The sequence below is a fragment of the Simochromis diagramma genome, unplaced genomic scaffold (genome assembly GCF_900408965.1).
Source record: "Simochromis diagramma unplaced genomic scaffold, fSimDia1.1 OVJJ01000487.1, whole genome shotgun sequence".
Taxonomy (NCBI): domain Eukaryota; kingdom Metazoa; phylum Chordata; class Actinopteri; order Cichliformes; family Cichlidae; genus Simochromis; species Simochromis diagramma.
Window position 1 is genome coordinate 3984862 of NW_024387305.1, and position 14028 is coordinate 3998889.

General features: G+C 41.7%; 1 protein-coding gene across 2 annotated transcripts; it reads right to left on the reverse strand.

Annotated features, from left to right (window-relative positions):
* Positions 1-1115: 1115 nt before the first annotated feature.
* cep170ab (centrosomal protein 170Ab) lies at positions 1116-14028 on the reverse strand. Of its 2 annotated transcripts, none has more exons than XM_040004638.1 (20): positions 13908-14028; positions 12676-12756; positions 12214-12356; positions 12000-12089; positions 10938-11016; positions 10668-10726; positions 10052-10214; positions 9149-9286; positions 8576-9034; positions 8114-8472; positions 7906-8025; positions 7658-7790; positions 4749-6212; positions 4357-4600; positions 4018-4126; positions 3662-3823; positions 3046-3134; positions 2581-2674; positions 1625-1676; positions 1116-1470 (listed from the first exon to the last, which is right to left on the reverse strand). In XM_040004638.1, exons 3-20 carry the CDS (start codon positions 12316-12318, stop codon positions 1208-1210), a joined length of 4182 nt encoding a protein of 1393 aa, XP_039860572.1. In that variant the 5' UTR covers positions 12319-12356; positions 12676-12756; positions 13908-14028; the 3' UTR covers positions 1116-1207. The 2 variants fall into 2 exon arrangements, with proteins under 2 accessions (XP_039860572.1, XP_039860573.1); XM_040004639.1 differs by having other exon boundaries at positions 12214-12359.

The following is a 14028-nucleotide window of genomic DNA, read 5'->3' on the forward strand; positions in this document are numbered from 1 at the left end:
TTGGTGGGAAGTAGTGTGTTAGCGCAGTTAGCTCGTTAATGTGTTGACGCCGTCAAGCCCCACGCACGGGGCTATATGCGGTAACTTGTTAATTAAGATTTGCCGCGTTATGGCGTTAATGTCATTTTAACGAGATTAACAGCACTAGTGGGAACACAACGAATATGACTGCACATTTACGCCGACAACATCCTAGTGCAAAGACAAGTGGAAGCAGACAAAAACAACAAGCACGCATACTACAAACTTTACCAGAATCATTTAGACAGCCGTTAGCACATGATTCTCCATATGGGGACCTGATTTGTTTAATATGCTGCTGAGAATATAGCCCAGAAGAAGCGTATAGTATAGCTTTTATTTTGGAAAGAGCCATTTCTCTGTAATAAACTCTCTTTTCCAAAGATGAGTGATTTCTCGATCAGATAGATTTTTTTAATTATTATTTTGTTGTTTCAGCAACATTACATTTAAAAACTGTACTTTTGAGTTAAAATATATATTTATAATTTTAATAAATGACAAATTAAAAAGTCATGAAAATTTTTTTGTGTCGAAAAAATATTGAGTATCGAACCGAACCGAACCGTGAATTTTGTGTATCGTTGCACCCCTAATAATTTGATAAATAACTCTTAGGCAGGACAGAAGAACACTTTCAAACATGGCTCCTTGACACTATTGCACCTTTTCAGTTTGGGTTTCCATGTTGGCTCTAAGTCTGTCAAGCTTTTGTGTCACTTACAAAGAATGCAAGGTAAAAGGTTGGTCTGCTTTTGCTCATTTCAAGCCAAAACAGTAGAATAATTAAAAGGGAATTTGGTAGGTTTAGGTTTAACATCACATCTGCCCTTTTTCTCAAATGTTTTCAAGGATAATGGGTAATGATAATGAGCTGCAACACAAAAACACAGATGGGTTACTGTATATGATGTCAAAGCTTCTTCGTTAGCCTAGCAGTTAATAGTGTAATATTGTCATATAATAGAGCTGTCGTCTCAAGAGATTCCCTTTGACAGTGTTGGAATTTTAGAGTCCTAACATAATTTAGTTTGACTGACAGAGCAGAGAGACTTTTCCATATAAAAGGCATTGCTCTGGGTCCTCATCTTATCTCAGAAAAACTTCTAACCTCACACCAGGGTCTGCTCTGAGGGTGTCTGATATCTCCAATAGATTGCATTCTGGATTAATCCACCGTGGAATGTCAGTTGTAGGAATTAGAGCTCTGCTGTAGCCCTGGGTCTCGTTCTGACACTTCTGCATGGTTTGAAGATCCAACAGGTTCAGTGGACAGTAATTCAGGCCTGGAGGATGAAAGTGTGCGTGAAGAAGCTTCTGCTTCAGTTTGTAACACAGCTGCCCTCTGCTGAGCCCCTGGGCTGATCTTCTGGTCAGTCAGAGGACTGGTCAAGCCCAGGTTGGACAGGGCATCCAGAGTTCCATCTGGATCTACCATCATGTCAATTACTGTCAGTTTGGAGCAGAGAAAAACAGTCCCACTTAATACATCATAAGACTTCCCGTGGTGTAGACTGCAGTAACACTGCAGAATACAATACAACAATACAATATTTCACGCTTTTCTTCCAAAAACTAAAGAGAAGCATAGGTAGAGCCATACCCATCAGTTGTCTTTCCACCCTCTTCAAGTCTTGAATGATGGTTGAAATTTCCTGTTAAGAGAATGTGATAAAAAAATGAAAGCTGGTCTCAGGCCTGATTAAGTAAGTGAAGGCTCTTACAGCAAATAAATCAACTCGATTAATCTTTTCATTGCTTGCTCCAAAAAGTTTGGAGCCGAGCCCTTTACACTCAGTAATGCTTTACGAACCCTTTAACTTGTGTCATGGACACACATATCTCTTTTCAGAGGTTCACATGAGGCCAGACAGTGTTACAGTCAGAATTTATGATCCTGCGCTGGAGAGAGGTAAAAGTGTGTAGAGGTGAAGTTGTAAGTCTTTTTTTTTGCTCCAAACAGTCTAATCACATTTGGTGCCTAAATACTGAAATTAATTTGAAGTTAATCTAAAGGGTGTATGACATTGTTGATTTCATTCTCCAAACAGCTATAGCACTGTGAGCACTCACTATGATTGCTTGGAATAAGTAATTAGAAAATGGTAAGGAATGACTGGATTTAAAATAGTGTTCAATTAATTCAAGCCAAGAAAAGGCTAAAAGATTACTTCTATAAATGTGTACTTATGGAATATACTGTGACTGTGGACTTCTTTTTTAAAATTTGGTTGAATTAAACTGTGCCAAAATAACCCCAATAAGGAAAGATGAGTTTGCGGTTGGTTATCTATCGGCTCACATTCCAGAAGCTTCAATACATTAAATGTAGAGTCTCCATAAAATAAAGACAGAATCGGATCACAATCTTGTTACACACTGTATCTGTTTTTCTCCATTGCAATCCATCCTTTTAAAATATTTCACGGTGAACAAGCGCTGTACTGACTGATGGACCACAATGCTAGAATAATATTGTAATTTCTACACCAGTGCTGCCTATTTGGCTATAAATATCACAGTCCTGTCTGTTTCACAAGCCTTCAGCAGATTCATCACCTTGTTTGAGCTCTTGAGCAATAAGGAGTCATGCTCTGCTTGCAGTTTGGTCTCAATCTCATCCCATTTTCGTTCTTTATCCTTGAAGAGGATCCTGCAAAGCCAGGTTGTTACAAAAATAGGATAAAAGTAAAATACATAAAACATGTTTAATATAGATTAAGTGACTGCTTAAATAGTTTCATTCAGATGCCATCAGCACATTGTAGCATTGAAAAAAATCAGCCTTTGAATTGTCATTCTAATGAGAAAAATATGTAACTGGGTGGCGGAGTAAGCCTGTGTGATGTGTCATTCAAACTGTGTCACCTGCTATTTCCTACAAAAAACACAGACGAGAATCTGTACACACACAGACAATATTTGTATCATGCAATCCCTCTTTAGTGTGTGCATTGAATATATAAATAACCACAACAACACGTGAAAAACAATTTTTGTTTAGCGTGGTCAAACAATACTTGCCTGATTTTGCAGGTTGTTCTGTCAACGGATTGGCGTATCCTGGTTGACAGCTGAGTCACAGAAGCTAGCAGCAAATTGTCTGGGACCGCCTGAAAGACAGTAAAAAAATATCATCTGAATCTACCAGTTATAAATTAGTGGCAAAAAGTGATTAATTTACACGGTAAAATGTAAACAACCTGTACTATTGCTACATTTAGTTAATTTAAGTACATAATTTTTTTCATTAGCTTTACCACTGCTTTTAGGTTTAGATTGGCCTATTTTTTTATTAGTCCTTTATTTATCCAGGTAAAAAATCTCACTGAGATTAAAAATCTCATTTCCGAGAGAGACCTGGCATCATGGCAACAAAAGTCACATACCAATTAAGGGATGACTGTAACTAGCATGTATCGAGCTCCCTCTAGTGACAAACAGTGGCACAGACTGACATGAACGTCTTGCTATTTTTGCTCTTAACATAACTCTAAACTTGCTGTGTATGCTGGTTCGCATACGTTCACTTTCTAATGGAGAGAAGCACAACAAATTCAAAATCTACATTAGCAGTATGGTACATAGCAGGCCATATATTGAGGAGAACATTATATTTAAAATTGAAGCAAGGCCTTACATCATCTCTATTCCATGTCTGTCGCCGAATGGACCGGGAGCTCTGTCCGCTAGACCTACGAGATCGAAGCTCCACAGACTGCCCATTGGTTCCCAGCATGCTATTATGCTGTGTGGAGGAGCCGCCGAGGTCCATACTGTCATCAAACACACGCTCCTCCAACTGAAACGGAAATAAAATATATTGAAAATTGATATTCTTTCCTCAGATCCTATTTTTTTGTCCATGTTATGTAATCAGACTTAAGAATTAAGAATCTGTATTCTATTAGCATTAGGATTGCTATGAATGTTAATGAATAAACTGAATCCTTATATTTTGTATGCTATAATTAGTTTAAGATGCAACAACTATACCAGAGCTCCAGGGTCGGTCGCTGCAGGGCTCACTGAGTCAATCTCCCCTGCCACATCATGAATCTCTCTGGCTAGCATGGCCAGGTCTTTTGCAAGGTCTTGACTTATCCTGTGGAGCAAACATAAGTATGATATTATTTTGTTGTGTTATTTTGTGATATTTATTTAAAACAAAATAACAGCTTTAAAATAAGATCCAATAAAAAGAACTGCGACCCTAAGCTAAAAAAAAGAAGCAATAAAGAGGCACATGCCCTAAAGCGGGAAAAATGTGTTAGAATACTGCTATCTGACTCATTCATCCACTCATATACACAAGAGTACTTCTCACCTACGTACCTGGCTATTTCCTCGCTGTGTGCTGTCCAATCTCTCATATACTCATCCTGTTCCCTAGAGTGCTGCTTCACGGTAGCTAGGCCTGCAGGATTTGGGGTTGCTGGAGCTGAACCTCCAAGCTGGGCTACTCGAGTAGACGGGAATAGCCGTGTGTGCCCCTGCTTGGATATGTGACGATTTGAGCCATACTCATCCTCTGAGGTGGAAGCATACTCCACGGGTACACGGCGCCACCGAGCTCCAGCTGAGGAAAGAATGGCAGTGAAGCTTAGATGAAGCTTAAGATGCCAGATGAATTCTTCTTTAAGTAGATAATTGCAGGTAACTGTACAATCTTTTGGCAGTCAAAGCATCATTAGGATCATTTAAAGAAAAAATGTGTACACACTTACATGCAGGTGTGGCATGTGATGAGGTTCCTTTACTCTTGTCAGGTAGCTTGGAGGCACTGTTAGCTCTTGCTCTGGGTCCAGGCATTGAAGTCATATTGGACCCTCTCAATCCTTGCCTGATGCCATAATCACCTGCACCGCGGGCCCCCAGACCTCTACTCCTTGTCACAGTGGCCTCTGAGTCACTCTGGGCAGACGGGGAGCCCACTCTTGGCCTCCTTGGCTGTGCCAGAGCTTCTATTCTGGACATGCCTCTTTTTGCCATCCCTGTCTTGGATGTGGAACTAGCAGTGGAGGCCTCAGAGGCCACAGACATCCGGTCTAGGTCAGCAGGTTCAGTGTCTGAGGAATCCCCCAGCCGGGCTCGCCGCAACAGTGATGCCCTGGTAGGCCTGGGCTTGGGGACACTGGTGGCTTTACTGGCGGAAGCAGAGGCAGGAGCTTGACTGATCTTAGCCCGGCTAGACTTAGTGCTGGCTCCAACTGTTGTGCTCCCTGTCTGACCTCTAGCATGTGAGTTTTTGGAGTCTTTCGTGGAGGTGGGCTGTGAGTCTGATAAGAGAGAATTGGAGTTGACATCATCATCAGTGAGATCCAGGGAAGTCCAAGGACGGTTTGGCTGTGAAGGACCAGAAGTTCTATTCTTGACCCTCTTGTCCTGGGTCTCCCTACCACCAGCAGGACCCTTGCCAGATGAGCACACTACAGTTTTTTCTTTCTGCTGTCCTGCTAGAGTTCGGCGTTTCTGGACTACTTTCCTTGCTCCATCAGCTTGGCTTACTGTACTTGTCGTGTCAACATCTGACTCTGGTGACATGGATCCTTCAATGGACTGACTTGGGGGATCGCCTTGGTCTGACACAGTGGTTTCTAGAAAGGCTGCTACAGCCTCTGAGTCTTTCTGCAGTGTGGCGGTGTCGATGCCAGGCTCTCTAGATTGAGTTTTGCCTGTGAGACCATCAATACGTGGTATGAGCTCTATAGGGACGTTGGAACTTGGTTTCTCCACAGTGAAGCTCTCCTGTCTCAATAGGGGTTTCCCACTACTTTCCCTGGCTTTCTCCTCTTCTTTTTTCCTCCTCCGTACTTCCTCCATTCTTTTTTCCCCGCTGGTCATGGGACGAGGTGGAAGCTTTGTCAACACACCTGACTGACTTGACCTCCCACCACCACTATCCTGCGACTTGGCTGGTGACGAACGACTAGGGCTGCCACTGTGACTGCCCACACCTCCTGTGCACTGGCCGGGTCGAGTCTTTCCTCTGCCCACCTTTTCCTCCTGGTTTTCTTTCTCCTGTAGCTCTGTGTCCTGTTTCTCCCCCATATCTGCACGTAGGCCTGAGCCTGGGGTCCTCCTTCCTAGGCTGAGATCCTCACCAGGCAGCTGGGGTAGGGTTCTCCTCTTGCGCTCTGTGTACCCAGTAGAGGCAAAGGAGGCTGAGTGGCTGGATTCACTTATATCAGCTGAAAAGAAAGAAAATATTTGATCAGAATGTGCATTAAACATACATAGTGGATTATATACTGGTAGAATCAGTGCACTGTTAGAGGTGTTTGCCAGATTTTTAATTTAATAGTTGGCTATAATAAAGATCCTTAATAGAAAGTCCCAATAAAAATTTGTTCAATTATTTTTGCAACTTGAAGCAACAAGAAGCTAAAACATAAAATTCAGATACAGTGGAACCCCGACTTACGAAATTAATTCGTTCACGAGGGTCTTTCGTAAGTCAAAAACGTTCGTAAGTCAAAGCACCCATCGCGCCTTTTGAGTGAACGATAGGCTATAGGCTAATTGCTAAGTGCAACAACAATACGTCGTTCAAGTGGAACAGCGAAGCGCAAGTACGAAAGCCAAGGGGGTTGTCACATGATACGGAAGGCATTGTGGGCATTCTGGGCTCAGCCAATTAGAGCAAATGGATTTCGTTACGCGGGCATTTTGCCGTAACACGGGCAGAAATATTGCCGTTACGTGCCTTCGTAACTTGAATTTTTTGTTAAATAGGGTATTCGTAAGTTGGTGTTCCACTGTAGTTAGTCAGAAAGGTTATTTTCTTTAAAAAACAAAAAAGCTGCAATTTCAGACCTTTGACTGAAAGTGGCACACGTTAAGAAACTATTTTGTCTTCCACTTGTAAAATATTGCAATACTTCAATATTTTAACATGAAACCTCTGGCTTCACTGTGGTCACGTGACTCTATTGTGCCAAATGCAAATAATTACAGTCTGCTGTATGTTAGTGAAATAAACAGGAATAAATCTTCCTCTTGGATATGAAAAGTTGCTTGCCTAACGCCTATTTGGTGGAATGTGACCAGCAGCCTGGCAGCTATGTTAGCTAACCTGAAGTAGGCGTCATACTCTTTCTGACACATGACATTTTAGCTTCTGTGCATTTAAGGAGACCACCTAAGCTAACTTTCTTCTGAGTGGCTGCTGTGTGCCTAAGATGGCCACTCTATTTGTTGTCCACAGTCTGAAGAGTAGAAACTTCATAAAGAGAGTGATAAGTTGTCATTGGTTGGCTATGTTGCACAAACCAATTAAGAAGAAGGCCTGCAAGCATTCATATCCTTGACAAATTAATTTAACTTTTATCTCATCTGGATTACTCTTTGCATTGTAATTATCCACCACTATAACAGTATACCATAGCTATTACAGAAAAATGACAAGCCTAATGTGACTGACTGCTGTATAACTGAATTATGAGTAAATTTGTGACACCTGTCTACTTATGCTGCTTTTACAACGTGTTTATCATTTAACCCCAGTGTGTGATTGGACCCTGTGGACTTTGTTTAGCAAACGTTTACATACTGAAGCATGAACAAAATGCTGAAATTAATTTAATAAATATTAAAGGAATCCTTTTTTGAGATTTAGTAAACCTAAACTTAATACCTCTGTCCTCCGTGACCAAGATGTGGCTTTCGCCTCCTGACCCTTCAGGGTCAGTCCTAATATGACTGGCAGCTAGAGTAGCCCACTGTGACACCCAGCGTGGACCACCCACCATCAACTCTTCAGACAAGACCTAAACAAGCAAACGTGGAAATAAAACAAAAACATGTCAATAACTGGAAACAGATGTTGCTTTAGTCAGTCAGAAGACAGCTTATTGAGTATAACTTAGAAGAACGCTGTTACACCTCTGTCTCCATGCGTCCGGGTTTTCCTCGGTCTCCAGTGCCAGACCTTTGGGAGGTGAGTCTTTCTCTCTGGTCAGCACTCCCCACCCTGGACCCAGACTCCTGGTCCACACCAAACACCTAACATATACACAAGTAAGAAAACATATTATGATCAGGAGATTAGATGATAAACTATAAAAAAGAGTTATAACTTTAACGTTTTTACCTTGTCAATCAGTTTCCTAGCCTCTTCTTCTTCATGATCTCCATTCTCCAGCTCGATGGTATAAGTCCCTCTATCACTATAATCATCTCCATGATGATAGCACTCGTCGCGCACGCTCTGTTGATGGGGTGCTGAGCCACGTCTCCTCTCTGCTACTTTGGATGTTGAAGGTTTACGACGACGTGCAGGACTGTCTTCCTCTGCAAAGAGACCCTCTGGTACGTTTGCACGACCCTCTCTGATCTTCATCCCCGTGCTTCCCCAGAGTCCCCATGAGCGCTCTTCTAGCGCTGCAGCCCTGCGCTGTTCACCCAGTGCATTTTCTGAATCACTCTGAGTGCCATCCTCATGTTTACTACCTGGAGAGTGAGGTAATAGATAAAAATGTTGCATAAGAGTGATAAAGTAAGTATCGCGTGTAATACTGTACACTATACCAAACTCTATATCATATAAACACACCTTTAAGACTCCGCAGTTGTACAGGCACATCGCTTTTCACGCTTTCTCCATCATCCTCTGCAACCGTTTCTTTCAGAGCCAATGGTAACTCATTCTGAGCAAGCCAATCAGCAACTTTGACTTCTGCTGCGACCATGGCTGTCTGAAGAGGACTCAGCTCCTCCCCAACAGCCCTTTTAGGGCGTGGCCTGGTTTCTGGTCCTACCTTCGCAACCCTGTCTTTGACAGTCACTTTACCTGAGGCCCCAGGATCAAACTCAATGGTGAAGGAGGCGTGGCCATGGGCAGGCTCTGCTGCAGCAGAAGCACCACCCTCTTGTTCTCTTGAGATGGATTCACTGCTGACTTTGCTTCCTGAGGGATCCTTTGCATCCTTTGTTGGGATCTCGAAGTAGCTAGGCTCCTGATTAGAGGCTGTTTGCAGGGTACACTTTGGGATCTCCTCACTTTTCTTAGATTCTGGCACAATTAATACAAGATATTTGTCTGGCACCATAAAGTTTACAGAATATTTGTAATATTTCCAAAAAAGTAAACCAAAGAAAACTGATAATGAGCAATAATTGTTGGTACCTGCTTCAACTTTTTCTCGTTTCCGGTCTGAACTCTTGTCCTCTGACTTTCCTGGATGCTGGTCTTCAGTGTCTCCATCTCCCCACCAGGCAGGCTGGCCATACAGGGGGGTACCCCTGTGCAGCACTGTGACATCCCCTGCCAAAACAGTACATTTCTTTATATATAGGAATGCACATATGTATTAACTGAGGCTTAGAGACCCTAAATAGGCTTCAGGTAAAAGTCATTGTAATGCAACATCCCCAATATTACTGCATATAATTTGCCATCTATAGTTAGGCCCTTGATTCAGTTAAATTCTATTTATATAGTGTCAAATCACAACAGTTGCCCAAGGTGCTTTTTATTGTAAGGTAACAACCCTGCAACCCTCTGTGATCATTGACTTTAGTTGTTTTTCATGGTCTTTCAGGCCTTGGGGTGTTGCTGGGTGGACCACTGCATTCCTTTGTTTTCAGAATGCACCAGATTGTTTATTTTGACACCGTAAGATTTTGTGTCTACATCTCTTTGGATCATACTAAGAGTTCCAGAAAATGGATACCAAATGCAAGTTCAGCATTTGGAATTAGCTGTCTTTTATCTGTCTAATTTGTCATTAAATAATAACAGAAAAGACTTCATCTGAACCTGTGAAAACAGGGAAATATATTTCACACATCTTGACTGTCTGATTTTGAATCCTCTGTGGCATTATACAGAAGCTAAATTACCAAACGTCTGCCACTGTCCTAGAGTACGGCTGCTATAGTTTGTAGTCCTAAAATCTATTTAAGAACTACCTCTAAAAATTCTTTCATTATCAGTTTATGTATCTGGGAATATTTTATCGATTCAAGGTATTAGATTTACTATATTATATGTGTCCAGTGTCCTTTAACTTTCAATGCTCAGACTTACCTGTTGCCTTGTCCTCTGACCTGTTGGCCTCACTTGGCTTGGCAGTGGCCCCCTCACACACCTGTGCAGCTGCTGCCTCAGGTGGTTTGACTTGAGATTTGGATGATTCTGCCTCTGGGAGTTTCTTCTGGTTCAACTGAAGTTGGCTGCTAAACTTTTCATGCTGACAAATTAGACAACAGAAACAAGGGGAATTAACCAAAGACAAAGGTTACACAATACTGTCAAAATAATTACGATGTATATCTTGTCTAGATTTTTTCTTGCTTTTTAATCTTCCAGATAGCATACAGTTAGGCATACTGATCGTATGCCATACTGTTCGCATATATTTTGAATGATAATGTGCTATGTTCATCTAGCTCATGAATAAGAAATCTGCATTATTTTTTTTCTGCAGCTACCTGGGCAGTTTTTGTTGATGAAACAGCAAATTCATCAATCTTGAAAAGTCATTTTGCCCACTTCAGCAGAACTCTTTGATCTATTCTCTACAATATTGCTCCTAACTGATGAAAAAGTACAAGATCTTTGCACCTATCCTGTTTCAAACACAACTATTTACACCGTCTTCAAACATATGAATATTGTTCTTCTGTGTAGCGTGTCATCTAACCTTGAGGGCCTCCTCAGGAATATGCATCTCTCCTCGAACCACAGTAAACAGGTTGGTATGTGAGACAAGTTAAGGTAAAAGATGACGAGCCCTTTGCAGGGATGAGAAACCTGCACTGATAGCCTTATCTATTATGCAGTAGGCAGAGTGCAATGAGAATTCACAGGCTATTCAAGAACCGATAAAGTTACAGTGCACCCCATGTTCACTGACCTTGTACTGCGTGCTACTGGGTTTGACAGATAACACAAGAACACATTCAAAGGATATCATATCCAAACCTCAATTTGTCATCAATTTTCAGCGTGACATAGATTTGCTCCTGTATTCTGACATCGTTGACAAATGTCTGGGAACAAACAAAGAAACAATGTGGTTAGGAACAACATATGAGGACTTTGTACAAAAGTGAGATTATTTAAAGTCTCCTGAAATCTCAGTACTGCTTGCATAACAATGATGCTGTCCATAACACACAAACCAAGTGCCAATTTTGTACCAGACCTTTAGTCACAATCCTAACCAGATTTAACACAAAAAAAGCTTATTTCATGTTGAATTTAAGCAGGGAAACATCTGTACACACATAAAAATGTTTGTACTCTGCCATTTTTTTCATCCATCTGTCTTAAAGCTCTTACCCAAATTAGGATCATGGGTGTGACCCTGAACATAGACAGACAAACACACACACACCCACGGTCAATTTAGAATCACTAATTAGGATAAAATTTATGTCTTTGGGTTATGGGAAGAAACCAGAGCACTTGGAGGAAACCCACAGATTCACAGGAAGCACAAGAAGAACATGCAAGCTCCACAAAGAAAGGCCCCAGCCGACTAAGAGGTTTGAACCAGGAGCAGTGAAGTGACAGCGCTAACCGCTGCACCATCAAGCTGCCTGTCATAAGCTATGTATAATATTTGCACTACCGAAAATGACGTCTTTCAGTTTATTTAGGGTTGGAAAAGAATTTAAATCCAAAGAAAAAACCAAATTATGTTAGAACAGGTTCACGACTACTTTTGTAAGCAGTAAATTGCTGAAGCAGTTAAGGGGCACTCTGGCAATTTAGTACTCAAAGTAATGCATTTCCTTGAATACTGAGGGCTTAAGAGAAACTAATAAAAATTTGTAAAAACGGAAGCAGTAGAAGATGAGAAAGCCACGGCCCGAAAAAGAATAAATAAGAATAAATAAGGTATACTTTCAGGGAAATGTTTGATATTTAATTTTGGGACACACTGATGTAGATTTTATTGCATTAAAAAAACATTAGGCAGGGGTTGCTTTAAGACACATACACATAAATTAAAAAAAAATTCACTCACCCCATTTAAGCTGCCCAGGTCCTTAACTTTGTGTTCATCCGTATTTGGCTCATAGTTGATGACAGCATGCTGTTTGTCCACACTACGGGACTAAACCATACAAGATCCAGTCAATCACTATAATCCTCACTAATCTCAGTGCTTCAGATAAAAATCCAGTCAGAGTAAGAATGACAGCTCAGATCATATGTCGGGTGGATTCACAGTACAGTACCTGCAGCATAAGCTCACAGTCATCCCTTCCTACAAAGATCATCTCTCGGGGGAGACGATGGCGTGTCCCCCCACCGCTCACCAGGAACCAGGAAGTCAGACTCATCTCTGCCTGACAAGTTCACATGTGCCCCTTAATGCATCCTGCTGAAAACAAGAACAGTGTTAGACTGCAGTATATAGCTATAAATCTATTAATGAGACCATTAAATATTTACCCTTCGATCAATGAAAAAATATACTCTTACACTGTAAACAGGAGTGGGTGAGGCATGCTGTTTCATATAATTACATAAAGCAAAAATTATTTCAGCATTTGTGCGTGTGCTTGTGTGTCATATGCACAGCAGCTATTTCGGTTATCACCCGAGGACATTGGCAAGCTTATCAGTCCATGTAGTGCAGCTAACAACAAGAAATTAAAATAAAAAAAGTAAGTTCCAAAAATAAAGAGACAGCTTACAGTATTTCAGGCATTCTTCTAAACTCCCAAAGTGAGTCGCTCAGCAGGATTGTCCTGTCATCAGCTTCACAACGCACTCCACTGAAAAAGGAGGAAGAATAGTTAGATACTGTGCAAAAAGAGAGTGCATGTGAGGGTGACAGGGAGATGGGGCTTAGAAAGAAAGAGATAATAAAACATGTAATATGACAGCTAATTCAATCAGATCCAGAAACTCTGAGCCAAACAGAAGACAGGCATATACACCGACCACAGGAAGTCAAGGAAACAGAGAAAATACAGACGTAAATAGAAAATCCACTTCTCTGCTCCCCATGATTCTCTCATATGATTTCCAGGCAGTTGTCAGGATTCCCATGCACACAAAACAGCACAACAGCGCTTTTCACTGACACAAACACCCCGTCCCCTCTCTGCATTATTAGTAGGCAGGCCTGCTGACTCATGCTCCGAGAGAGTCATAGGTGAATTAGTAAGATTTAATTACGCACACGTTGTCATATGTGAGGCTCCTTTTTGTACGTCAGCTCAAGCCCAATGGGACTTGACAGCCCCCAGCCTCTCAATAGAGAACTACGTGGTCCATCCTTTCAGTAGGCTGGCTCCTAGTGGCCCAGATTTTCTCTTTAGACGCTTGATCACACACACGGCTTCACCCACTCTGATATGAATCTCCTCTGCAAATGACCACACATCAACTGAGGCTGCAAGCGGCAGCAGCTGATGAGTTAGAGTCGGCCAATGACTGAGCCTGAAAATTAGCTCGGTTAGGCCATGTCTCAGTCCAGCGTTCATCGTGGAGCCATTTAAGAATGATACCAAAGACCAGCGAATAATAAGCAAAAAGTATCATCTAATTTCATCCCAATATCGCGCAGATTGTAGGATAAACACAAGACTGGCCACAATGAGTCTAACATTTATTAGCGACATGTCATCTGAAGCGTGCATTAATCTGTCACGTTCAGTACATCCCTTTCCGCACACCTTTTAAGCCAAACACAGGCTAATTTAGACAGATATCTGTTATCACGTGCTTTAAAGCCAACGAAATCATGTTTAGGATGCTGCCTGCTGATATCCCACGATCGACCATTATGGGCGACGTATAGGTCTGTCGCACAAACAGCGAAGCTCATTTCACTGTCTTCATCCTTATATCAGAGGAAGCAACCAAAGGCATCAGCGCAGGCCTGTTAGGGAAATAAAACAATGGCAAAAATGTCTCTCACCAGGTGCTCTATGGGCAAACAGCATCCGATGAGTAGAAGGTTATGAACAGCGATGCTGCTGCTGCTCCTGCAACCCCTCTGCCCAGCCTAGGTCCTTCAACACTGCTGTGTCTTGGCCTCA